At 29.2% G+C, this 26,791-nt stretch overlaps 3 protein-coding genes across 6 annotated transcripts; 2 read left to right on the forward strand and 1 right to left on the reverse strand.

Moving 5' to 3' along the window:
- Window positions 1–1,839: 1,839 nt before the first annotated feature.
- On the forward strand, window positions 1,840–19,127 carry LOC117210249 (laminin subunit gamma-1). 3 transcript variants are annotated; one of them, XM_033453065.1, is made up of 28 exons: window positions 1,840–1,982; window positions 2,728–2,864; window positions 6,140–6,293; window positions 7,136–7,501; window positions 8,489–8,747; window positions 10,109–10,410; window positions 10,597–10,802; window positions 11,119–11,222; window positions 12,872–13,060; window positions 13,237–13,462; window positions 13,556–13,812; window positions 13,956–14,128; window positions 14,190–14,322; window positions 14,395–14,619; window positions 14,708–14,896; window positions 15,157–15,342; window positions 15,420–15,622; window positions 15,700–15,915; window positions 15,997–16,267; window positions 16,332–16,510; window positions 16,584–16,714; window positions 16,780–16,890; window positions 17,018–17,216; window positions 17,289–17,526; window positions 17,621–17,796; window positions 17,872–18,054; window positions 18,139–18,256; window positions 18,371–19,127. In XM_033453065.1, exons 4-28 carry the CDS (start codon window positions 7,349–7,351, stop codon window positions 18,604–18,606), a joined length of 4,863 nt encoding a protein of 1,620 aa, XP_033308956.1. In that variant the 5' UTR covers window positions 1,840–1,982; window positions 2,728–2,864; window positions 6,140–6,293; window positions 7,136–7,348; the 3' UTR covers window positions 18,607–19,127. The 3 variants fall into 3 exon arrangements, with proteins under 3 accessions (XP_033308956.1, XP_033308957.1, XP_033308958.1); XM_033453066.1 differs by lacking the exon at window positions 6,140–6,293; XM_033453067.1 differs by lacking the exons at window positions 1,840–1,982; window positions 2,728–2,864; window positions 6,140–6,293; ... (3 more) ...; window positions 10,597–10,802; window positions 11,119–11,222 and adding an exon at window positions 12,495–12,695.
- On the forward strand, window positions 3,162–5,491 carry LOC117210254 (rhythmically expressed gene 2 protein-like). Its single transcript, XM_033453078.1, has 2 exons — window positions 3,162–3,668; window positions 4,163–5,491. Exons 1-2 carry the CDS (start codon window positions 3,387–3,389, stop codon window positions 4,631–4,633), a joined length of 753 nt encoding a protein of 250 aa, XP_033308969.1. The 5' UTR covers window positions 3,162–3,386; the 3' UTR covers window positions 4,634–5,491.
- A 488-nt stretch (window positions 19,128–19,615) lies between the features above and the next one.
- On the reverse strand, window positions 19,616–26,621 carry LOC117210253 (syntaxin-6). 2 transcript variants are annotated; one of them, XM_033453077.1, is made up of 7 exons: window positions 26,305–26,620; window positions 24,917–25,113; window positions 24,589–24,683; window positions 23,871–23,930; window positions 22,937–23,169; window positions 22,751–22,845; window positions 19,616–19,835 (listed from the first exon to the last, which is right to left on the reverse strand). In XM_033453077.1, exons 1-7 carry the CDS (start codon window positions 26,337–26,339, stop codon window positions 19,759–19,761), a joined length of 792 nt encoding a protein of 263 aa, XP_033308968.1. In that variant the 5' UTR covers window positions 26,340–26,620; the 3' UTR covers window positions 19,616–19,758. The 2 variants fall into 2 exon arrangements, with proteins under 2 accessions (XP_033308968.1, XP_033308967.1); XM_033453076.1 differs by lacking the exon at window positions 19,616–19,835 and having other exon boundaries at window positions 22,620–22,845; window positions 26,305–26,621.
- Between the last annotated feature and the right edge of the window lie 170 nt (window positions 26,622–26,791).

Genomic DNA, 26,791 nt, shown 5'->3' on the forward strand with positions numbered 1-26,791 from the left:
TATTATTATTATTATTATTATTATTACTACTACTACTACTACTACTACTACTACTACTACTACTACTATTACTATTATTACTATTATTACTATTATTACTACTACTATTATTTACGTCTTTACTGTTACGCTGTGATGATTAGTCAGTACGACGTATTTAAACTGTTTTTTTATAAAATGCATCAGCAAGCTGTTCGAACGATTGTAACTGAGAGTTCGCTATTGCGGGGATTCTCAAAAATAGATCGAACGAGTATAAAGTATATAAAACATGATTGAAAACTGAGAACTCGTAAAAAGTAGAAGATTAAGATATCGAAGCATTTTGCATTTGAATGTCACAAGTATTTTACTGGACGGTGATCTTGAGAGATTAAATAGAGCAGCTTTTTCAACCCTCCATGAAATGTTTCTATGTAGAATAAGCTTATAGAATTAAAATATATTTGACTGAAAAAATTATGAAGTTCTGTACCTTATCGTACATATTTACAAAGAAAAGAAAATGAAAATTGTAAAAGTGCAATTAAATCGCTGTGGTGAAAAGTATATTTCCTTAAGACCAAGAGAGTTTTAGGAAAGAAACAAAAATTGAATATCGAATGAAAGTGCAAAATGCTTACTCAAAATATTATATATAAATCCATATTGATAGTTTTTTGTAGAAATTCTTTGTATTCGTGTCTTACTTAATAATAAAAAAAAAAAAAAAAGAAAAATATAAGAACAAAAATTTCTAATTTGAAGCAAGATACAAAGGAGCAGAAACAAAATTTAATCGAACAAATGCATACGTAAATATTCATGACGTTAGGTGCGGTACCAGAGAGTTTGAGAAACCCTGCTCTACGAATTAAGTTCTAAACCATTCTTCTTAAGTTCTAAGACATCATTCTTAAATCATTAACTTTTTATTTTTTATACGAACCAATTAGCAATACTAATGGGATATTTTCATAATTTTCGCGTAATTAGAGTGATAAAAAGTAAGTTTTTAAATCACGGAATCAAAGCCAAACAAATGCGTATATGATAGGGCGACTAAAAAACTATACGCGCGCAATAATTAGATTTTATTAGCGTAAAGATCGTTAAATGGCCAAACTTCCCCCGGATATTTCTTTTCCCGATACAAAATAACTGTAAGTGACCGCAATAAGATCTTACAATTTTCCATACGTACCAATAGAGAATATAAGGAGCACATATTATTGTCATTACCCTTAGAGATATTAAATAATAATGTTTTGTAATTTATATATATCTTTACACGTCTATATATAATACATAAATACGTAAAACTGTACATAGAAATAATGGAAGTTTTTTACGTTATATCTACGATATGATATATATATATATATATATATATATAATATATTTACATGCATCTTATAAAATAATGCTTGTGTACATTGCATACTAAATGAACATTTTTATCTAATGCGTGATAAACAAAATCACGCGAGAAGTATTATGTACTTATTCCAATTGTTAAATATTGATTAAAATATTATATATAAAATTTATACAACTTTTCATGAATCATTGCATCGTATAAAATATGCATTTTCGATAAAATTTAGATAATTTATGAGTTCTATCAGTTTAATTTATTAATACTGACATTAATACATTAGTACGCCAAATTTATTATACATTCGTTTTCTGGCAGCTTGTTTTCTTTATCCAATGATATCTATGACTTTAAGTATGATATTTTATGTTAAGAATATATATATATTGCCTTCCTAACGCTGTGTGTTGTATATTTGATGAATAAACGATGATAATTTTAGCAGCTTTTTGTGCTAGCTTCTCGCATCTATTCTTTTAGTCTTTAATCAGACAGCGATCGGGAATTTCTTTTCTATATAGCTATTTCTTTCCGACAACTTTGAATCTTATTTTGTTTTTATTATTTTTGTTATTGTTTTTGCTATTATTAATTGTTATACTCTTATATTCTTTTGCACAATCAGGTATGTAAGCCTCCCTATTCCAGTAAAAATATTTTTTCTATTCCATACTCGGTCACAAAAGCAGAAAATATGAAATATATCCTGGGGATATGAATTCATACAAAAAAATTTAAGCATTAAAGAATTAACATCGCGGTTTATACAAATCTGCCAATTTCTGTATAATACCTATTATATACTTCGAAATTTGCCTTTCGAAATTGCCTTTGTTTTAGCAAATTATAATTATTCAATTACTCAAGTATTCCAGTTATTAAGTATACAAAACAAATATAATACATAAGTCATCTTTTAGCAGGGTCATACAAACAGGTTTTGACATTCATATACCGAAAGCATAGAAGGAATTGTTGAAAAATTGAGTCGTGAGATACCAACATGGAAGACAAGAAATCTCGTTCTGCGCGTTCTATTCATGCTATGAATATCTCAGACAGAGACAGAGACACTCTACTCATCTCTGTCTGTACGCAAAATGAGACCTTTTTCGATTTAAGAGATGGACGGGGTTTTCTAGCGAGTGTCTAGACCTATTTGTATGACCGTGTTTTAAAGCATAAACACTATAAATATTATACAAAAATGATTACTACAAGTGCATGTACACGTATACACTATTCTAATGATTCGAAAGGATATTATATTATAATATATTAAAATTATTCTAATTTCACTTAATTTTAATCTAAAATTTATGGTAGAAATATATCATAGGTGCATATTATCCGTATCACGTTTCCTTCAGGAATATATCACGTGTTAACGGATAAACGGCGTGAGAATAGTCGTCATACCTATTCTGGTTTCTGCACGAGGTACATGAGCATTGCTAATGCCCTTACTGTACAGTTTGTGTTTCTTCACGATATTGTTGTTTCATACGTGAGTATATTTTCATCTTACTTTTTAAATAACTTACAATTTTTGTCAAACCATTTTTATAAATTTCATGAATAAGAATTTATCAATATTTTATAACTATAATATTACAAACAAAATGTTACTATGATATAATTTCTTTACATAATTATATATAGAATTTAAGTTTTTATGATATAAATAGATTTTTAAATATCACATAATATAATGTAGAGCTATAATTATTCAACATATTACAATAAAGCAATACATACAAAATGCATATAAAAAGATCAGATCGTTCGAAGTAATATCAAAATAATGTTTTCATACGTTAAATACATTAAAAATATGTAAATTCCAAAAACTTTATTGTTAACTTCCGGTGGCGTTGGAAATGTTAAAAAAGTTCTGTTACGCGAAGTTGAGATTGGTAGTACTGTTCGTGACGTGAAACAAGTGTTTATTTTTTTGGTTGCATACTGTTGTCACAGGAGCAATGTGCTAGATATTTGGTGTATCTCCCTTTATAGATAAAATTTTAAAATGATAAAGATCATCCGACCGCGATTAATAACCTTCGATGTCACTGGTACGTTGCTGATGACGAAATTGGAGGATTACGTCGAAATTGGTTCTCAGCACGGCTTGCCACTTGATCGACGCAAATTGGCGCGAAGCTTCAAAAACAGCTTTCATAGGCTTAGTCTAGAACATCCTGTTTATGGGAAACACACAGGCATCGGATGGGAAAATTGGTGGAGGCAACTAGTTCATAGTGTTTTTAAGGATCAACATAAATACATTTCGGATGCTACTTTAGATAAGGTGATAAAAATCATCACGATGTCGGAAATTTATATTTTACTATGAAACGAATAAAACAAATATTTTATTTGATTTTTTCACATTTAATTTTTTCACACTTAATTTTTAACAAACGATCATTTATATACACATTTATATTCTGTGAAAGTATTAATCATATCTAGATATGGCTTAAAGGTGTTATTTATTATAAATGAAATTAATACTTTTAAGGATGAATTAAACTTAAAAACCGTTTAAAAAGATTGAACCTTTTAAATGAATACAAATCATCTATATTTCATTATTATCTTATTTTATTATTAATTTTATATCTAAGGAATATATTTTTATTCTTATTAACTTCAGTTTTGGATTTCCGTGATTAATAAAAATATATATATTATAAGATGAAGGAAGTAGTATCAAAAATAAAGAGAAAAATGGTTACCGAAAGAATTTAACCCAAACTCATACCTACTATCGATGACCCTTTTTATCGTTATGACCCATAGGTTGCTAACAGTTTGATAAGATGCTATGGCACGAGTATGTGCTGGCACAAGTATCCAGGCACTATCGAGTTACTGGACTATCTTAGAAAAAAAGAACTGATTTTGGGAGTAATATCGAATTTCGATGAGAGATTGGAAGCGATACTCGAGGATACAAGGATACGTTCTTATTTTTCTTTTGTCTTAACATCCTACGATTTCGGCGTGGAGAAACCAGATACTTTGATATTTGACGAGGCGCTCAGGTTAACAAAGAAACGACATAGTATCGACATAAGTCCCCAACAAGCGATACATATTGGCGATTCTGTCAATAATGACTACATTGGTGCTAAAGACGCAAAATGGAATGCAATTCTTATTCAACATGATAACGATGGGAACCAAAAAGAAATCCCTGCGGAGGACGTGTTTAGAAATCTTCGAGATTTGAGAGTACACCTTTCTACACTTTTAGATGGGAACATGTAGTGTACGCGATTTAACGAAATGAATTTGAAAATAATATTTTAATCATCAAAAAATTTAGACTTTATTTCATCAAAAGAAGACACATTTGTCTATGATGAAACAAATAATAACGTTGATAAATATTATTAATATGTCTATTTCATGTTGAAGAAATTGACTGTTAGGAATAGAATTTTCCATATCGTATTTCACGAATATGAGAGCGTTTATTGTTAGATTATAAGATAAAATCGAGGAATATCTCATACGCTTATATACATAATGTAATTTTTTATGAATATAACGTATGTTTAAGTTATACTCAATGAACATGTAAGATCATAATAACAGTTATGGAAATATAATTCAGATGATAACTAATGCCATACATACATATAATTTTGTTTTATGTATATATAAATGTTAATAATAACTCATGTACCTCTTCATACTACTTGAACTCAGCGACATTTAATAATATGCTAGTATCACTACTAATAAATGTAGTAAAAGACTGTCTTAAAGAAAAAACATATCTTATCATACATTTATATTTTTATACGAATATAATTTTCTATTGCTCCTACAGTTTTTTATTATTTTCATCCAACATACTAAACTTACATGCTTGTATTCATTTATAAATTAACTGAACATTTTATCAATTGCGAATCAAATCACATTAATGACAGTGAAACGATTACTGATTAAAAAACTATATAAACGCATGGGTGGACTTGCGTTATCACTTCCCATTTCCTGGTAAAAAGATAATAGTCTAAATTGTCGGTATTTTCTAAGTGATAAACATCGAATTATAAATATTGTACAATTTTTTTATACATAAAATAGTTTGTCAATACACATCGTATTTGTTATAAATTTAGTATTCGTCTCTTTTTATTGTTATCCTCAATCATTCATTCTCATTAACACAATTTTATTTACAAATTTTTATAATAATGTTTTTAATAAAAGTCTACTTTTCCACATATCCTATTTAAAGAAATTGAAAACAACAAATTGAAGTATATTATAGTGCAATATTGATAATAGTAGAAAGAAGTCATCATTTCCTGAGTAATCTCTTTTTCACTTCCGTTCTAGCAAGATATACTGGTCACGAGCTCTAACAAATAATCTCTAATTTTCACTTCAACTAACAAAAATAAAAATCTCTTATAAATCATATTCTTAACCAAACATTCTAAATTAACATATATATATATATATATATATATATGTTTTACATACAAACATATATATATGTTTTTATATATATATATGTTTATATATATATATATATAAATATATAAATATATATATATATATATATATATATATAAAGAGAATATATTTTTTCAAATTCTTAAACGAACTTTTCTTATTCAAAAATTAAAATCTAGAAAGATGTTATTGCCTTATTTGTTATTGTATATTTGCATACAATATTAGTAATAATAAAATGCAAAATGTAACCCTAACGATTTGGTCGTTACATTTCTCTTGGCCTACACTTTCTACCAGGAGTGGCGGCACGTTACCACCACAAACATTGGCATCCGCACATTCGACTTCCCACAGCCTCACTCACGGACTCCCTCCCGTTCAGTTTCTCACTAAGCTGTTGCATGAAGAGAGGCTTTCTTCATGGTTTTCCAATTCTCCGTCGGTCGAAGAGGTTAGAATAAGAATTCATTTCTCTGTTTTCAAAATTCGCGATGCTTGTGTGAATTCTGTTGACCAAAGTACTAGTGAACACTTCGCGGCAAATTTGTGATTTATACGATTGTGAATGTCGAAATTTTACTGCTACTTTAGTAAAAGATTATTAAAGACAAATAATTTTTTTTTGTTAAAGTTTTACTTTTATACTTAATAAAATTGTGCAAATGTATGAAACGACAATTTAACTTTTTAAATTATGACTTTATAAGTGTTTATTCAAATTGCGGTTCATGATTCATGATCTGAAACTTGTATTCGTAGAGAATATATGCATATTTATCTCCTAGATTTTTAAAACGAAGTATCGTTAAATATAATATTTTAATTTTTAAGATTTTTGAAAAAAGTGAAAAGTGGTGTTCGATTTTATTCAAACAGACGCCACCTGTGTGATATTATAGAAGTAGTTTAATTTGAATTAAAAATTGTTTAGACGATTTTATTACTTATATTATAGTCTATGAAATTGTCGTACACAATTTTAATAACGTCTTTATTTTACGTGGTAATTTTATGTTGAGCGATTTCTATTCACCGTTCTTTTTAAGTTTTTATTTAGTGATTCATTTTTAATAGAAAAATGTATAAATATAGAATAGAATATAGGATATAGAATATCTTACTTAAATTGTAAAAATTTAATTATTAAAATTGCATAATTTAAAAATATAAATTATAAATATGATAATAGTCTTTAACTTATAAAAGTTATATATAACTTTTTTTATATCAAGTTCAATATACTGAGAACGAATAACGACTCTGAGAGCTAATGCAAAGATTAATGAACATTAGGTAGATAAGAGGCGATTCGCGGAATGCGGTCTCAACAGTAAAAAATAAAAAATTATTGTTGGGGGTGTCCTTGTCGATGGGCCCGATCGAAAATCAGTGCTCGCTCTAATCTTCAAAAAAATTCAAAAAAGTGGGAATTTGACGGATTTACCTCTGCCGAATAAAAGTGGATCGAAATTACGACAAAGAAGACTCATCGAAAAAGGTTCAAACATGACTAGAGGAAGACATAAGAAGATGTTAATGTTAATTCCAATCCTCTTGGTGGCAGTATTTGCAGAACCTGACCCCTCAGACGACTTATACCGTGGATTTCCAAAATATCGAGACGAAGATAAATGCTACGATGACAGTGGAAAACCACAGGTTCGTGCTCCTTTTGTTAATATATTATTTATTATATTTGTGAAATAAAACCGACAGTGTATATAAATTTTTTATTAAACTTTATGATTGTCAAACATAATTTTGAAAAATTTTGATGTAAAACAAAAATAATTTGTAATACACGTTAAATGACGTTATATTCGATTCTTATATACTTAAATAGTATACTTAAATAGTATTAAATAAATATAGTTAATTAGTTAATTTATAATGCATTTTTATATGTTCCATACAATATAGTGATCTGAATTTTTCGAGATTTCTTTTGTAAGCGTTTATCACTCTCCATAGTTATACTACTCCAGGAACATAAATACGAGCAGTCTGCTGTTTATTCTTAGTCATCAGAATTTCGGTTTCTTTTTTCGATATTACTACATTAGGTTATCACAGCGAAGGTTCGAAGTTACATCAACTTTCGGTGATAGCTGGAGAGATAAAACTGAATAAACCCTCTAAGTATTAAGGAACGGAAAAGTTCTAAAATACTAATTCTGTATATTTCATCCTATTTTCTACGTCATCCTATTGTATTTGTTGTTAGAGGTGTTAAAATTCAATATTTACGTAGTACAATTCAATATTTACGTAGTAAGATTCTTTCGATAATATATCCTTGCAAGAATTCTGTAGGAAATATAATTTTGTAGGAACGACTTGGGACGGAAATGTGAATATTAGCATCCTAGGTGGCCTTGCAACATTTGTGTGAGCTACTATAGTACATTAGCAATTAGAATTAGAACATTAAGAAATTCAAAAATTCTTTTTCAAGAAAAAAATTTGAAATTTCTTTTCCAGGAAAAAAATGTCGAAATTTTATTTTTGGGAACATGAGGATAAGAAACCTATGCAGTAAAAAAAGATATCAATTATAAAAGAAAGAAAATTTTGTTAATGTTTCGATAAAAATTTGCGGTTCTTTTAAACTGATTTTGAAATGATTTTAAATGCAATGTGTTATAGAGGTGTATACCACCTTTTGAGAATGCGGCATTTAACGTACTTATGGAAGCAACGAACACGTGTGGTCAAGATCGGCCAACAGAATTTTGTAAACAGACTGGGGTCCAAAAGAAATCTTGCGAGATATGTCAGTACGGAGATCATCAGGCTTTATACCTTACCGATCACGACAATAACGACAATGCAACTTGGTGGCAGTCAGAAACAATGTTCGAGGGTATCGAATATCCAAATCAAGTTAATCTCACACTACATTTAGGTATGCCATACTAGATGCTACATTAATTATAGTAGAGCTCTATTTATCTAAATTCTGCGAAACTACCAGTTCATATATATAATAAGAATACACTGGCTTTCTCCACAATTTATGATTTTCCGTTCGTATAATGGAAATGTACGCTCAGATAAATAAATTCAATGGACAGGACTTCGTGTGGACGGCCATTAACCAACAAATTTTTCCCAATAAATGGAGTTCAAAATAAATGAGTTTCATTATGTATGATATGGTAATAAAACGTTCGTTTCAGCGTATTAAAATTTGCCCGCGATGTATCAAGTATTGTGGTTTAATTCAAACGTGGCTGTGGTTTGGATCGCTTTAATTGAGACCATTCGTGGCGGAATTATAGTAGATAATGTCGATGAATCTTACACTATAGATAGAGGAAGGCAGTTCATTCATCGGTATTTGCGATGAACTTTTAACACGTCCTCAATGATTGTAGCTCTCTATTTCTCCCTTTTTAATCTTTTTTTATTTCACATCCTTATCTATGAGGATGCGTGTGTGATGAGATAATTCTCGCAACCACGAACTGATGGAGAAATATACATGTAAGCGAGCCTTCATTCCTGTATTAATATTTTATTTTGTAAGCTTTTCTCTTTACTTACTTACCGTTATAATATTTTATAAATTTTCTTTAAAAATAGTTGTGAAAGTTGCTATCGAAATTTAACGCGAAATTGAAGTTATTTTCTCGTGTAAACAGGGAACGCATTATTTAAATATTTATTGTTAAAGTTAGAGATAACAATATACAAATTTTTGTAAAAGTAAAATGCTAACGTTGCGTCTTCAGCATTTGTTAATTGTACATGCCGCTAGAAGATACCTTTTCGTACTTCTACAACACTACGACATTTTCCTCTATTGAAAATTGATAGTGTTATACATTTTGAAACGATCCTTATCATGAAATAGTTTTACCATACGCGCGTGAACTAATTTTAACAGCATGTCTCGAGAATCCGGATAATAGTGGAAGTTCCTTAAACACGTGAAGAACATAGAATCTCTGTCTGTGTACCACGTGTTCATTTAGGAAAGAATCAGCCACTTGCACCCCGCTGGCTTTACAGTGAAGAATTACAGTGGCGTAGAATCCCTTTATTTCGTAATAATTTCAATATCGTTCAAACAATCATTCAAATAGTTGAAAACACGTTTTTCAAAAAAATATTTAATTATTATATATATATATATATGTATAAATATTTATTATATGATATTGATATTATGTACTACTAATAATGATAATAATAAATATTTATGTGGCTATATTTTACATTTCTCCTTGTTTTCTCATATGTAGTGTTTTTAAATAATTATAGGCAAAACGTTCGATATAACTTACGTTAGAGCACTTTTCGAGTCGCCGCGTCCAGAAAGTTGGGGTATTTATAAGAGGAAGAACGAAAAGTCGCCATGGGAACCTTTCCAATTCTATTCTGCGACCTGCAGAGATACATATGACTTACCAGATTTAAAGGAAACTGTACGGGGAGATGATACCAGAGTATTGTGTACTTCCGACTATTCCGATATATCGCCTTTGACCAAGGGTACTGTTGCATTTTCCACTCTAGAAGGTCGACCTTCGGCATATAATTTCGAAACTAATCCAGCATTGCAGGTACACTTTTCATTTTATCATTTCATAATTCCTCGCTGAACTCGCGTTTCTTTATTAACAGTGACTCTGCTTAATAAGGATCATATAAAGATTTCACTTTTGATTTATATAAATCTATATAACAAAATGATTTATAAATAATACATCTTAGAATGAGTAAATGACGAACGCTATCCTCGTTTTAAGGAATGGGTACAAGCAACGGATTTGAGGATCACTCTGGATAGATTAAACACTTTTGGAGACGAAGTTTTTGGCGATGATCATGTATTAAAGTCCTACTACTATGCGATCGCTGACGTCGCCGTTGGAGCACGTTGCGCTTGCAACGGCCACGCTGGAGAATGCGTAAACAGTACCAGCGTGGATGGAAAAACTCGCAGAGTATGTAGGTAAGATAATGCATGGAGATACATATTCTTGCAATATACTATTACTCATTAAAAATGATTAAATATCAATAATATGTGGGATATAAAATATCACGGAAAACGTCTTTGTAATTTTGTAAATTTTCGCTCAATAATTGGGAAATGCGTACATATATGGAAAATAAAAAAGTTTTCGTGTCGTTTCATATACCTAAGATTTGAAGAAAATATTCAAATGCGGCTACGTCAGTCTTTTCATTAAATTCCTCCACCTATTATATGTATATTATGATTTTCAACTACAAATTTGAAAGAGACAAAATTTAATTATTTACAGATGCGAGCATAATACTGCTGGCCCAGATTGCAATGAGTGTTTGCCCTTTTATAATGATGCACCGTGGGGACGTGCCACTACTAAAGATGCGCACGAATGTAAACGTATGTATTGGAATAGCTTTATATAACGTAATTTTGCGAAATATCCTTAAGAAATGAATTAGCAGAAAGTAAGAAGATACACGTGTGTAACTATTCACACATACACACGCACACACGCATATCATGGGTATAAATGAAAAGAGAATATCTTCAATAAAGGGTCAGTATCCTGGCCAGTGTGTAGGTGGGCCTTGACAAACCTGCTCTTCAAACGGGGGGTTTTCAGGTACTATATTCGGTGACTAGAACATACTCGTACGATAATACGATTGTTATAAATGATAATCGTATTATTATTTAGTTTCTATTTAAATCTGTTATTATGCTCCATTTTCTTATCTCTTATTAGAATCTAGTAAACGTACGTAATAAGAGAATTCATATGTTGTCAATGTCAATGTCATCTCATTAATAAAAGAAGCATTTGCTTATTACGGAAGATGATAATAAGAAAAAAAAAAAGATTTTTATTAAGTGCATCAGTTGTTTATTGAAAAAAGTCAACAAAACATAAAATTAACAAATAGAACTTCTATTGTTGTTACATTTTTTTAATTTTTCTATGATATAGATATATCTCGTATTAGCTCTAATATTGATATCACTGATAATTATTTATTTGTTTGTAACACAGATCGACATAGAATAGCGTGCTATAAATCTAATATATTGGCATATATTGTTATACCGAATATGAAGGTATTTTATACAAGGGAGAACAATTTCTTCGGTATTGCGAGTATCACCTTTTCAAGCAGTCGAAGAGAGTTCGCGTTCATGATCACGTTGGCATTACCTAACCAGCTTTACCTTTTACGTTCATTGCTTGTTCTGAAGTGGGGACTGTTGGCAATACAGGAGCACACAATGCAGCTTTTCTGTAGATCGCGGGCTCAGTGCTCAAGATACTACGATACAAGCAGATATTTATTACATCGCGTTGATTAGATCGTGTATTGACGCGAATTTTTCAAACAAGAAATCAAGATGGTCTTGATTTTATTCAGTGCAATCAAATATATTACTTATTATTAACAAAACGTCATTAGATTGCATCGTTAAATGTCATTAGTAATTATAGTAAACGATTTCTTATAGAAGAATCAATGTAAACAAACAGTGTTTATTGTTAAAAAAATTTATATTTGTCAATGTTTAAACATGTATATATTATAACTTATTGCAACTATGTTGTACCAAGTTAAACAATTTTTTATATATTTTATATTTTTGCGGATCATTTACTAAAAATATATAAGAACATTTATTCAATTTTTAATTCTCAAAATGAATTTCAAATTTTGATGAAGAGTGGTAATAATTATGAAAAATTATTCGTTTTTTCTTTGTTTATAAATTGTGTAATGAACTGGTCGTCTAAAATGAGATTAATCGGATGTTTATTACTTGTGAATGTGATGATTAGTACTTCATCACGGTGGGACGGGATTCTTCCGTGGTATTCGGGATCCAGTAAATATCTAGATAATGTTATTATTCATATTAAAACAAATAATACACTATCAAAATTATTTTTTATAATATTACTTATCATTATATTAATCTATCATTATTTATTATTAACATATACAAGCAATTCATTATTGTTTAAATTTTATCTTAATCTGTATCATGACCTTATTTTTCAGCTTGTAACTGCAATGGTTATTCAGAGAGATGCTTCTTCGATAAGGAACTATACAAGGCTTCTGGTCACGGTGGTCACTGCCTGGATTGTCGAGCTAATCGTGATGGCGCGAATTGCGAACATTGTAGGGAGAATTTCTATCAGCGTCCGGAAGACAGTTATTGCGTTGCTTGTAACTGCAACGAAATTGGTAAATTGTTGCATTCTTCGCCATCCCGATCTTGACAGTTTTTTATTATTTATTAATTGATTTGAAATATATTTTTAAAAAAGTTATAAAAAATCGATTAAAATATTTAAAATAATTTAAACTTTTTATATTTACTAAAAATAAAAAATGAATAAATATTCGATGTCATTTTACAGGTTCGAGAAGTTTACAATGTAACAGCGAAGGAAAATGTCAGTGTAAACCTGGTGTAACAGGTGACAAATGTGATCGTTGCGCAGCAAATTATTACAACTTTGGATCATACGGTTGCACCTCTTGCGAATGTAACGCAGCCGGTTCCCTTGCGAATGCACCAACTTGTGATCCCACTAATGGTGTTTGTATCTGCAAAGAAAATGTTGAAGGGAAGCGATGTCGAGTGTTAGTAAATTTATATCGTTAATATTTTTAACAGCATAACGTGTATAATAAAGATAAAAAACCAAGTAATAATACCGTTTCTATTATAAATAGATGTAAACCGGGATTTTTCAATCTTGCAATGGATAATGAATTCGGTTGTACACCATGCTTCTGTTACGGACATTCCTCAGTGTGCAGACCAGCGACTGGGTATTCTAAAGTTGTAATTGAGAGTATGTTTGTGAGAGGAACTGAACGATGGAAAGCTACCGTGGCTGGTAACCCGATACCACTTCATTATGATCCTCTTACTCAAACGATATATGCCACGGCATTGGACCGAGACAATGCATATTTTATTGCTCCTGGTAAAAACAAATACATAATAAACTCTTTGCATTTTTTGATAAGAACTATAAAGAATAAAATTTTTAGAAAATATAAGCACAATAAAGCTTTATATTTCACTTATACAAATATATATCATACTGTTTATTGATGAAAAATGCAGATAGATTCCTCGGGGATCAACGTGCATCTTATAACCAAGACTTATTATTTACACTAAGAATTGGGGAAGCTGGTCCAGCACCCACTGTCCGCGATATAATCCTCGAGGGAGGAAATGGAGAACAAATTACACAACCAATTTTTGGACAAAATAATTATTTACCTTCAGTAACAGTAAGTAAGACAGCGAAGGAATCATATCAATGGGTTATTAATTATTAAAAAATTATTTCAGCCACATGAATATCGTTTCAAATTGCACGAACATCCTAGTTATGGTTGGGAACCTCGCCTTTCCTCTCGAGCTTTCATGTCTATTTTATCGAACTTAACAGCTATTAAAATTCGTGGCACCTATACGCATCAAGGTATCTTAATTAAGATTCGTAGATAAAATTGTGTTTATGAAGTTACTGATGCATTTAATTTTCTTTCTACAGGTCGAGGATTCTTAGATGATGTTAAATTGGAGACGGCCCTCCGTGGAGCTGCGGGCGAAACCGCTGATTGGGTGGAGCATTGTCAATGTCCGCATGGTTACGTAGGCCAATTTTGTGAATCCTGTGCACCTGGATTCCATCATGATCCGCCTAATGGTGGTCCTTTCGCACTTTGTGTCCCTTGCAATTGCAATAATCATGCAGATATTTGTGAAGCTGAAACTGGTACTTTTTTTAGAGTGAATTTATAACGAAGATTAATGTAGAAATTTATTCTAGAATCTGAGAATTTATATCTTTCGATTTATTTTAGGACAGTGTATCTGTGAACATAATACGGCTGGTAGCAATTGTGAATTATGTAAACGTGGATATTACGGTCACCCATTAAAGGGTACACCTGATGACTGTAAACCATGTCCTTGTCCTGACAATGGGCCTTGTATATTACTTGGCAATAATCCTGATCCAATTTGTTCTGAATGTCCACTGGGTAGAACAGGTAAGAATAATAATCTCTTTAAGGGAAATAGCGTTTCGTTCCGGGCTTGTTAGTGGATTTGTTAATAAGATAAACTAACAGGCCCTTCCTTAGACACAGGGATAGAAGAAGTCGTATTGAAAAACGTATTTATCGGAAACTTGTCAGAACAACCGATTGCGAGAAAGCATTAGCGTCAGTGGACCTCTAGTGGCAAACGTATGGAGTAGTCCTACAATGTCTTTAAATAGTTTTATTATTTATATCATTTTTTATTTTAGGACCTAGATGTGAAACATGTTCGGATGGATACTTCGGAAATCCTGAAAAGGGTATAGCTTGCAGGCCTTGCGATTGTAACAACAATATCGACTTGAACGCTGTAAGAAATTGCAATCACGAAACTGGTGAATGTTTGAAATGTGTAAATAATACAGCTGGTTTCCATTGTGAAGAATGTCTTTCAGGTAAGTAAAATATAACTGTTATATATTTCATGTACTTTTTTGAAATTATAAATAACGATGTTTATAACATTTAACAGGATATTACGGAGACGCATTGTCTGATCGTAAAGAAGATGGATGTAAGCTATGCCAATGTTTCCCGCCAGGCACAGTCGAACTCAGCGATGGTAGAGTAGCACCTTGTGAACAATTAACAGGTCATTGTACTTGCAAGCCTCATGTAACCGGCCGAAATTGTGATAAATGTGAAGAAGGATATTATCATATTCTAAGTGGAGAGGTATTTCAATCGGCTAATCGTTTCGTAATGTATGATAATTACTGTTCGCCTAAGTTAAATAATCACATATTTTTTAGGGATGTACGCCTTGCAATTGCGATGCTGAAGGATCTTACAATCGTACCTGCAATGCCGTTACTGGTCAATGTGAATGTAGACCTGGTATTACTGGACAACATTGTGATGCATGTGTTTCTTATCAATATGGATTCAGTAGAGAAGGATGCAAGCCTTGTGATTGTGATAATATCGGTTCTCAAGACCTGCAATGTGACGCTAGTGGACAGTGTCCAGTAAGTTTATAAAATGTTACACTATACAATGGAAAGTTTAATTTGTATGCATTTATTAGAATAATTAATCCTGTATTATAGTGCTTCCCCAATGTAGAAGGAAGACGCTGTGATCGTTGTAAAGAGAACAAACATAACAGACAAAATGGATGCGTCGATTGTCCTGATTGTTACAATCTTGTTCAAGCTGCGGTGAATAGCCATAGAGAACGCTTAGCTGAATTAGGAAATACACTCAAAAAGATTAACAGCAGTCCGACAGTTATAAAAGATTCGGACTTTGAAAAAGAATTGAAAAATGTTCAAAATAAAGTAAAGAATCTTCTACAAATTGCCAAACAAGGATCTGGTAGTAAGTATAAGTTATTCAATAATTCATACTTCTTAAATGAGATTATATTTAAAAAATATTTTAGATGAAAATAAAACGTTGGTGGAACAACTTGATGAATTACGTGATCAGCTGAATGAAATTGAAGAAATCGCACAAACTGTGAACCTGACTGCTTTTGATGCACATAGAACTACTTTGGAAGGTTTAATGAACATTGATGAAGCAGAAAAAGTGCTTGATAAAATACATGCTCAATTAACCGTAAGAATAATATTGATATGATATTATACGAAATTTATAAAATTGAATGTTCAACTCAGATATTAAATTTTAGGATACAGAAGATTATTTAGCCACAGATGGAGCAACTGCATTATCAAAAGCGAAATCACGTGCGGATCAAGTTGGTCAACAGAATATACAAATGACTTCAATCGCGCAAGACGCGCGTCTCTTTGCCGAATTGTAAGTAATATAATTTTATAAACCTTTAATATTTCTTCATAATCAATATTGCCCGAACTTCACAGAAATGTTAATGAAGCGAAAAAGATTCATGCACTGGCAGAACAGGCACGAAATACAACAATGGAAGCTTATAGTCTCGCAAAAAAAACTATAGCAAAATATTCTAACATGACGTATGTACTTATTTACTTTATCTTAGAATATTGGTAATAACGTAATTATTACCAATATCTATACTAATGGTTTTTGAAATCATCTTATCTGTATTGTATTTCTTCTAAAAATTTATTTTGTATTTAGTGATGATATTAGAGGATTAGAAAATAAATTAGAGTTACTAGAGCATCGTATGAGCGAGGTGAAAAATCTTACCAGCATAGCAGCCACTAAATCATCCGCAGTTTCGCAAGAAGCAATAGATTTACTGATTCTCGACTTAGCACTTCCACCTGTTGACATCGAGCAATTGAGAAATCAAGTTGAAGACGTAAATAGTGAGGTAAATTTAAACTATGACAACTATTATTGTTACCGAAAATAATTTAAATATTGACGATAAAATACATTACAGGGATTACGATTGAAAGAACAAGCACAATTGTTGTTAGATCAAAACGAAAATCTTATAAATGAAATGGTAGAGAAAATAAGAAAGAGTGAGGAGTTAATAGAGTCAGTACAAGATCAGCAAGCGGCTACTGCCGAACTTGTAGCCGAATTAGATAAAGCAAATGAAAAAGTAGATGATGCTGTCAAACGAGGAGATCAGACTTTAAAAGAAGCTCAGGAAACATTACAGAAATTGGGTGGTACATATCATATCAAGTATTGTTATTAATGATAATATTTTTTCTTTAAAGGGGGAGAAATAGATGTCTTTTTCAATTATAATATTATTTTTAGAATTTCATGCTGAAGTAGAAAAAGAGCGCGTTAAAGCCCAAGATGCTTTAAAAGATATAAAAAATATTGAATCATTAATCATGGATGCCAAGGAGAAAGCTTCACAAGCTGAAAAAATATTAGATGGTTCTGAATATAAAGCCGAAAGTGCACGTGAGATAGCACAAGATGCTCAGGTTAGTACAGTTAATCCCATATGTAATATATAATATAATTTATTATACGCTGAAAACGAAATATGTTTATATTAGATGCATGCAGAGGAAGCTAGTGAAAAAGCGAACACTATTAGAACAGAAGCAAATAAAACTAAAATAGAAGCACTTCGTGTAGGAAACGAAGCTGAAAAATTACATCAAAGAGTTGATATTACAGATTCCATGATGAAGGAATACGAGAAACGAAGTGGGCAAGATACAAATATTACAACCGAAGTAAGGAATTAGTTGCACGTATCACTTATTGTAATAACTATACTATACGATAATATAATTACAATGTTATTCAATCATTTTTAGGCAAATCATAAAGTTAGTCTAGCTAAGATTAATGTAACGTTAGCATCGCAACAACTCGATAAAGCTCTAACCGAAGTAGCTGAAATAATAAAAGAACTTGAAAATTTACCGGAAATTGGTAAGTTATTGTTTTGTATCAAATTTTTTAAATTTATCTGTACCTTTTTTAGATTAAATTCATTATTTAAAACATCACATTTTAGTATCTATAATTTGAATTTCTTTATTTTAGATAATACTGATTTAAATCCGTTAGAAGAACGTTTAGCTGCAGCTGAAAAGGAAATTGTAGCTGCAAGTCTAGATCAAAGAATTCGTAATTTAACGGATGCAAAAAATTTGCAAACACAGTGGGTAAAGAATTATGAAGATGAGGTCAGTAGACTAAGAATGGAAGTTGAGAACATTGATGATATAAGAAAAGTTTTGCCTGCCATCTGTAACAATCGTGTACGACTCGAACCCTAAACTACAATATAAAGTTATACTTAAAAGTTTATTTCATAGCGTTAGAGGTGCCTTACATGCACTAAAGGAAAAAATAAGCATAAAAATATGTTCAAAATAATAGCTGCAAAATTAGTTATATATCCTTCTGAAATAAGAATGTATGCTATACATTATAACTATCTTAAAAAATTATAAATCATATTTTGATTACAGACCTATGATAAAATTAATATTATACTAGTGAATCGTCACAGAAGCAGCATGATATTTGTGTATTTACACTTAAATCATTTTATTTAACACATCATTTATAATGTGATTTTGCATTTCTTCTTGAAAATTAATACCATGTGCTTATATATACGAGCGACTAAAATAATGATCATCATACCAAAGATTTCATATAGTAGACATATCTTTCCGTTATCATTACCAGGCCATTTACATTATTCAATTTATTCAACATTTTTGTAATACAACTTATTTGTACGTATGTACAAACATGTATATAGTATCTATATACAATCATTTCATTGTAATTGCCATACTTTTTAGTCTCCTTTTAAGTCCTAAGAAAGCTTCAAAAGTTCCTCCGAAAGAAGGCAATTGTTTTAATTTCTAATATACAAAATTGAATGTAATACATTGTATAACTTGTTTATGAAATATTAAAGATTGGGAAAACATTTTTAAAATCGAAAGGAAAACGGAAATTCAAATGTATTTTATAATATGTATCATCATGCAACATTTTATATGTGTATAACATTTTTATAAAAATATTGATACATATTTAATATGAATACAAAATAAACAATATGTCGGAGAGTATGTAATATGATGTTATTAATTATTAACCAAATATTAATATATCAAGATTAATATATCATCTACCAAAACCTACAAGATAGATTAAAATATTGTGAAATGTTGAAATCAATATAATATGTATAAAATACTTGGATATTTCAATCTAGTTATTACCTGCAATTGGGAAAGGGAATTCATAATTATCCTGTCAAAAATGTAATAACTGTAAATATTTATTATAATGGATCATAGAATATCGCTATTAATAATTCATTATTAAAACAGAATTTAACACATTCGTCTAAATGCTATGAAGAAGAACCAATAAATTCTTAAGGAAACTAGGAAATTAAACGAGATTCACTTAATTATAAATAAAATTATTAGAAACACCAATATAGCGGTCAACACTCCAATGGCTACCCATTGTCTCCGATCTAAAACAAACGGAAAGTAACATCACATGCGTCACTTATAAAAAAAGTAGTCAGAATCAAGAGATTTTATCGTCATTCATTGAACAACGGTAAAATTAAACAAGTCATATATGGCATACTATATAAGAAAAATTAATATTTATATATTTGGCCCTTCTTCAAACAGTAAATATTGTATATTATTTTCAACATGCATTCTTCAACAAACATTTTATAACAACACTATATTTTCTACATTGATACTCTGCACTTAAATATTAAGCTATAAATTTGTTATTAAGATTTAATCTTTTACATATTTTGAAAGATGTTTGCCATATCCATTCAATACTTTAAAAGTGCAAAGAATCAATATTATAAACTAATTTAAATACCTTTTAAAATTATATTTTGAGTTTGAGTTGTTTATACATAACAAGCAGTAATTGTAACATTTATTAAATTACAGAAGCATCAAAATAATAATTTTTATATATATTCATTGTTTAGAAATTGCATAAACGCATGAATAAAAATTATTTTCGCATAAACATATAAAAGCAAAAAATGAGGAAAAAATGACATACCTATAAGACATATTTATAAACATGTTTTAAGTGAAAAAGATCATATTCCATGATTGAGAGATTTTATATTGCTTACTTATATGAGTATTAGAGAAACTGAATGTAATAAACAAAGTAAAGTGCTGAAAATTGGTTTCAACAAAAATTTAATGAAAAAATATATTCATTATTATCTCTCAAACACAGAATTCAATATATAACGAGTTCTTATACATATATAATATTGTTGTAATTATTATTTGAATAGTTTTAGCGGGTAGGAGTTTGTGGTACTTTACAGTAACATGTACAGTATAAATAAAGTCTCAAATTTTATTTATCAGTATGTCTTCACAATTGGTCATTTATGTGAAATAATAAGGTATAATTTTTTCTTTTAATTTTTAAGTACAACTAGAATAAACAATTTCTCTTTTACGTATGAATTCACAACATTATACTATCAACACTCTTCTAACAATGAATAAACGTATCAATTTCTAATTTTCAATTCATTTCATTATGTTTTACTTTCTTAAAATGGAGAGAGAGCTTCAGATTATCTGGAGTCATTAAATTTTATAGTACTTATGAACAATCTCATTCGCATTGAGAAACAATCAATCAACAATCACCATACGTACAAATAATTGTTTTCACATTTTTCTCTTCTTTCTCTTCAACACTTTTCTTTCAAACTTTATATTTTCATTTACATTCATTACACACATAAACTGACTGGTACTTTCACAATATGGTATGAATATTTCACACTACCAGGTCCTAAACTATTTTTGTCTACGCTTTAATCAATATATTAATATCACATGTTGTGTACATTGGAAGTAGAAGTATCAGAAGTTTCCAAATTTATTGAAAATGTTTTTCTAATAGTATATATGTATATATGTATACTATATATATTTGTCTATAAATTTATGACATTAAAATTTTCTCAGGCACAAATTACTTGTGCTACCTTTTCCTGCTTTGATACATGTTTTGAAATATTTGGCAATACGTTAACATTTCTCTATTCATCTGAACTACTTTTTTAAATTCCTATATACTGAGGTATTTATATACAATTTGTTTATTTATTTATATTTTGTTGATATATGTTAACTTTCTTTAATTTTCTGATGTTGCTATTGAATTTCATGCTACCATTTAGTGCCTATCGTGCTATGTAAATAAATACTTGAACTGTATTGTTTTAAAATTAACTATTGTTCTGAAATTACAACTGGTCCATTTTAATACTACACTTTTAGAGAGAATTTACTAAATTTAAATATATATAACTTTTTTAAAAACTATAAATTTATATACTAATTATTTTATATACATAGATTTTCAACAACTGTTTACATTAAAAAATTAATCTTTGTTTTTGATTATTTTTGTTATGATAAGAATAAAAGTTAACACAACATTTATAAGATCTTATGTTTGAATATATTGTGTAAGAAAAGCATGAAGATTATGGAAAGATGAGTATTAAAATATAAATTTTTCAATTTTTCCTTTTATATTATTATAATAAAAATGATGAATAAAATAACAGAAAGATCTTTTATAATTTAAGTGGGAGTTCCTACTAAGTATCAATTTTTACTTTTATTTCATGTTTATAACATGTTTTAACTTATTATTATCGTTTTACTAAAACTTTAATCATTTGATAAATAATAAATAATTTGTCAATTTCATACTTAATATAATAATAAAAAACTAAAGAAATTAAAATGGTTATTTCATTATATGAAATATATGAATTATAAATGCTATTTATTTTATTAATTTTTTGCTTTAAAAGTAACTTCAATTTAATGAGACTTCTACTCTCCAATAAATTTCTCGTTCTAAATAATCATATAGCAGTATAATTCTATATATATTTAATAGAAAAATCAAATCATTAAAAATAAGTGCAATAGTGCTAAAAATTAGCTTAAATTAATGAAGAGAATGAATAGGAAATGACTTATTCATGGATAATCACAATATGCAATGTTATTGTAAAGACAAAATGAATTATTAAATTCATTACACAATTCCATAATTTTTCAGTAAATGTTTAAAATTATTAATTTTGTATCACATAAAAATTAGGTATCAATAACAAAGCCAAATGTTGTAAATAAATTTGAACAAAAGAAAATGCTCAAGCAAAAAGAATACATGGTTTATAAATATTACTGAATAATTATGGTAAAATTATAATAAAAATATCTATTTAATCTCCAGAACATAAGAAACAATTAGTTATTGTATTTGATAAGGATGATAGAGAAGAAGGTTTAGAGGCAAGATCAGAAACACTAGATGTTGCAGTAGTAGGAGCAGGAATGTAATTATTATAATTACCATTACTCATATGAAGAACTTTGGCCATTTTTTTCATTGTTGCATCAAGTTTAGAATCAGTCACCTCTAGCTCATTACCGAATTCATCTAGCATACTGAAACAATTGAAAACATATATTCAAAAACCAACTAAAAAGTAATATTATCAGTAACGATAAATTTAAATAGTACTGATTAGAAACTTACACTGCTTGTTCATCTAATTCAGTATTAATTTGTCTGGATACTGTTTTAAGCGTTCCAATGCTTTCACCTATCATGTCTAATTGTTCATCTTGTTGCCTCATCATGTCATTTTGTTGTTGTAACGTGTCTCCCAAAAATTGCCTATTTGGACTATCAATTTCATTTTCCAATTTACTGTACTTTGTTGTACCATGATTGACAGGAACTCGAGCAGGACTGTTATCTAAGAGTGGCTGCGATAAATAACAAAATATGAATATACAAATTGTTAAATTAAAAATATAGCTCATATATATTAGCTATAAATATGTACACATTGATGTAAAGATATTTAATAATCGTTTGACAAGTACATGTAAATTATACTAATGTAGTACAAAAATCTTATCTTATGAATTACACTCATGATATCAAATATTGATTTACCGCATAAACCATTTTCTATTTTCAGTAATTTCGATTGCTAGTATCTTATTTGTAAAGCAATAGAAAAGTTGTAGCGTTAAGGAACAAACAAGCAAATTTAATAATCACTATCAACATTATCGGTGAATTTGACAACTTCATATAGGTGTCGCAATGTATACGATAGTAATTTGCGAGCGAAATTTAAACGTATAAAAGAAAATACATTTGTATGAATTACTTTCAATTCCATCTATGAAGTTAATATATTGTGTTACAAACTCTAAATATAAAATATGATAACATAAATTATTTTTATTTAACAAATGATAAACATAATTATAATTATGTAGTTATATAATTATAAAATATAATAAGCACATGTATGTATGTCTTATATTTTTCGTGATGTTTTTTAAACTATAATTGGTACTTTCATTGAATGCTCCTAAACAATTAAGACGATAATAGATGACAAAAACTATAAAGATAATCAAATATATATAAATAGTATATAAATCCGACAAACCTGTCTGGCTGTATTATCGCGATCTCGACCCCTACTTAAATTCATTTTATCCTTCATAGTCTGCAACAAATTAGTAATATGATCGATATATATATACATATATATAGAGTTTGGCCGAATAATATTCAAAAGCCTGCATTACATGATTTCTTGTGGAAAAATAAGAAAAAAGTATAAAATAAAATATTTTCATTCTCAACATAGTTTTCGAGGAAATCGAGTTTGAGAATTTATCAAGTATACTTAAGTAATGCTAATTCCGGACTGGACAAATTTAAAATAATCGTTTCATGTGTGAAAATATAGAATAACATTTTTTCATAAGACGTCTTATTTTCGAGAAAAATAAATTTGATAATTCATCATACGCATGTACTACTACACCGATTTTTAATTAAACATATTCAAACTCTATTTTCTTGAAAACTAAACTTCGAATGGAACAATTTTATTTTACATTTTTTGCTTACTTTCGCATCTAGAATAACATTTCAAATATACAAATTCAAATATACCTAATAAATTTTGAAACTCGATTTTCTCAAAAACTAATCTCAGAATGAAAAAATTGTTTTCTATATGATTTTCTTATTTTTCCACAAGCAGTCATGTCATGCACGTTTTTACACGTCATTCGGTCGGATATTGTACATTTTCGAAAATATTAAATTAAGCTACTAATTAATATAAACATTGAATATTATCTAAGAAGTATTACCTTAACTTCTTCTCGCGTTTGTTCGATAAAACTTCGTTGAACCGTTAATTCCTTGTTATCTATCTTAAACTTTGTCGGATTTTTTTCTACAATACGTATAGTCACACATATAGTGCATTAAGGGAAATATAGCATATGGATATAAAAATTCAAAATTTTAAAAAGAACATTTTTCAATTAATTTTATATAAATTTCAATAAATAAATGACGATTTAAAAAAAAATGCACATGTTATCTATTTAAGTACACCATTCTAGTATTAAACTTTAATACTGAAAGAATTAATATCATATATTTCGTAATGTATAGATGTATATCAAAGGATATAGATCGTGTCTTCTAGATCATCGAGATCCCATTCTATCGAGCGTAAGGCTTTTCGTAATTCGGTGGTAGTCCATTCCAATTCGTCACGTGAGATTGGGATTCCCCCACTCACGGTAGAGCTCGTGACAATAACATCTTGCAATTCCGTCCAGCGCCCGTATAAACCGCGGTTTTTATTTAAGGCCTTGCAAACTTCGCTACAAAACAAATAAGCGATATTATTTATATTATAAATTAAAAAATTATAATGAGTATATTAATTAAATATTATATTAGTAGTATAAATAAATTATACATTAAAATATAAGAATATATAATATAGAATAATATAATACATGTAAATAAATAACACAAACTATTATTGTTTGTAAGGAATAAAATGAATAAAATTATTTCATATTTAAGAAGGAAACGATAAATTCTTGCACTGCAACGTCGTTAATAATTAATAGTTGATCACAAATATGTTATATAAATATAAGCACTTTGACTTAACAAGTGTTATGTAATCGTAACAAGTACTTTAAATATCAGGAAATTTGTTTTTGATACTTAACAAACTAATACAATTTTGTACATGTGAAATTTTAATTAGTTGTAATAAATATACAACAAAGTTTCTTTCTAATAGTTCATATGTAGTAATAAATAGTAGTATTTATTAAATATAAAAATAAAATAATTTGGGAAATGAGTTATAGGTAATATCAAATAAAAAGTCTTTTTTGATAAGAAATATCAATCGATTATACATTGTCACTTTATGTTTGTTGTGTCTATTAAATGCGCATTAAAATATGAAAACATTGTATAAAAATAATTCAATTATTTTTCAATAAAAATACTAAAAAATAAAAAAAAGTGTCTATTGATACATTTAATAGAATGTTGCAAATTTAATATGCTTTTCTACGAATTATAAAAACATAAAAATGCAATGAATTTAATCTAAAATTATTGCGGAAAAAGATTCAACGCTATTCCCGATAAAAATAACGAGTCAAACGTTGAACAAATTCAGCGAACAAAATAATACATATAAAAAGTTCAGATTAGAGGGAGGTGTTTATAACGTATGTACATGTATATTAAGATAAGATGCAGAATAAATGGATTATCGTAAAACATTCTCAACGAAAGTTATAACAACTAGAAATTATTTCGAAACACCAAAAGTAAAGTTTCTTTGTAATTTCGTTTGCGACTATTCTTAAAGGGTTGATGTATATATACGACATCAATGTCACAAAAGGAGCAACAAAAATTCAAAAGCTTGACAAGTGCATAAACTTCACTGATATTGATATCGATTTTTTTATGGATAATTCTGAAACTTGAAGAATATTCGTTAAAAATTCATACAACAGGGAGATCATTTTTTTACTTACTCCTTGACGACAAAGAACGGATTCTCCAGCGTCATTCCTTCTTTTAATTTAAAGAGGTGGCCTTTCTCGCCGCCTCACGGCACCCACAGAAATACGTATACGCGATTTGTCGATCATCGGTGGAAATTCCAAACGATCTTGACAGAACTATCGATACTCAGATGAACGATGACAATAATCAAAATTGACACTTGCTCGCGCTCTAGTGTTATGATACCACGACGTCGTCGTGTATTGTGACGTCTGCTTTCAGTCTTCCTGCAGACGACTATTTATTCGATTTTAACGTTCGTGCGCAAACACGCCTCTCTAACAGCCACTGTAATATTGATTTCGTGTTGAAACTCCTAAAGTGAAGTTCACAGTCATTCGATAGAGGACTGATTAATAATCGAAGTAGTGATAAAATATGGATGATAAATAGTAAAATTTAATATTTGATTATATTATTTATTTAGTTTCGTAACAATATATAGGAGTTTCATGT

Source organism: Bombus bifarius, unplaced genomic scaffold, assembly GCF_011952205.1.
Source record: "Bombus bifarius isolate JDL3187 unplaced genomic scaffold, Bbif_JDL3187 scf7180000008199, whole genome shotgun sequence".
Taxonomy (NCBI): domain Eukaryota; kingdom Metazoa; phylum Arthropoda; class Insecta; order Hymenoptera; family Apidae; genus Bombus; species Bombus bifarius.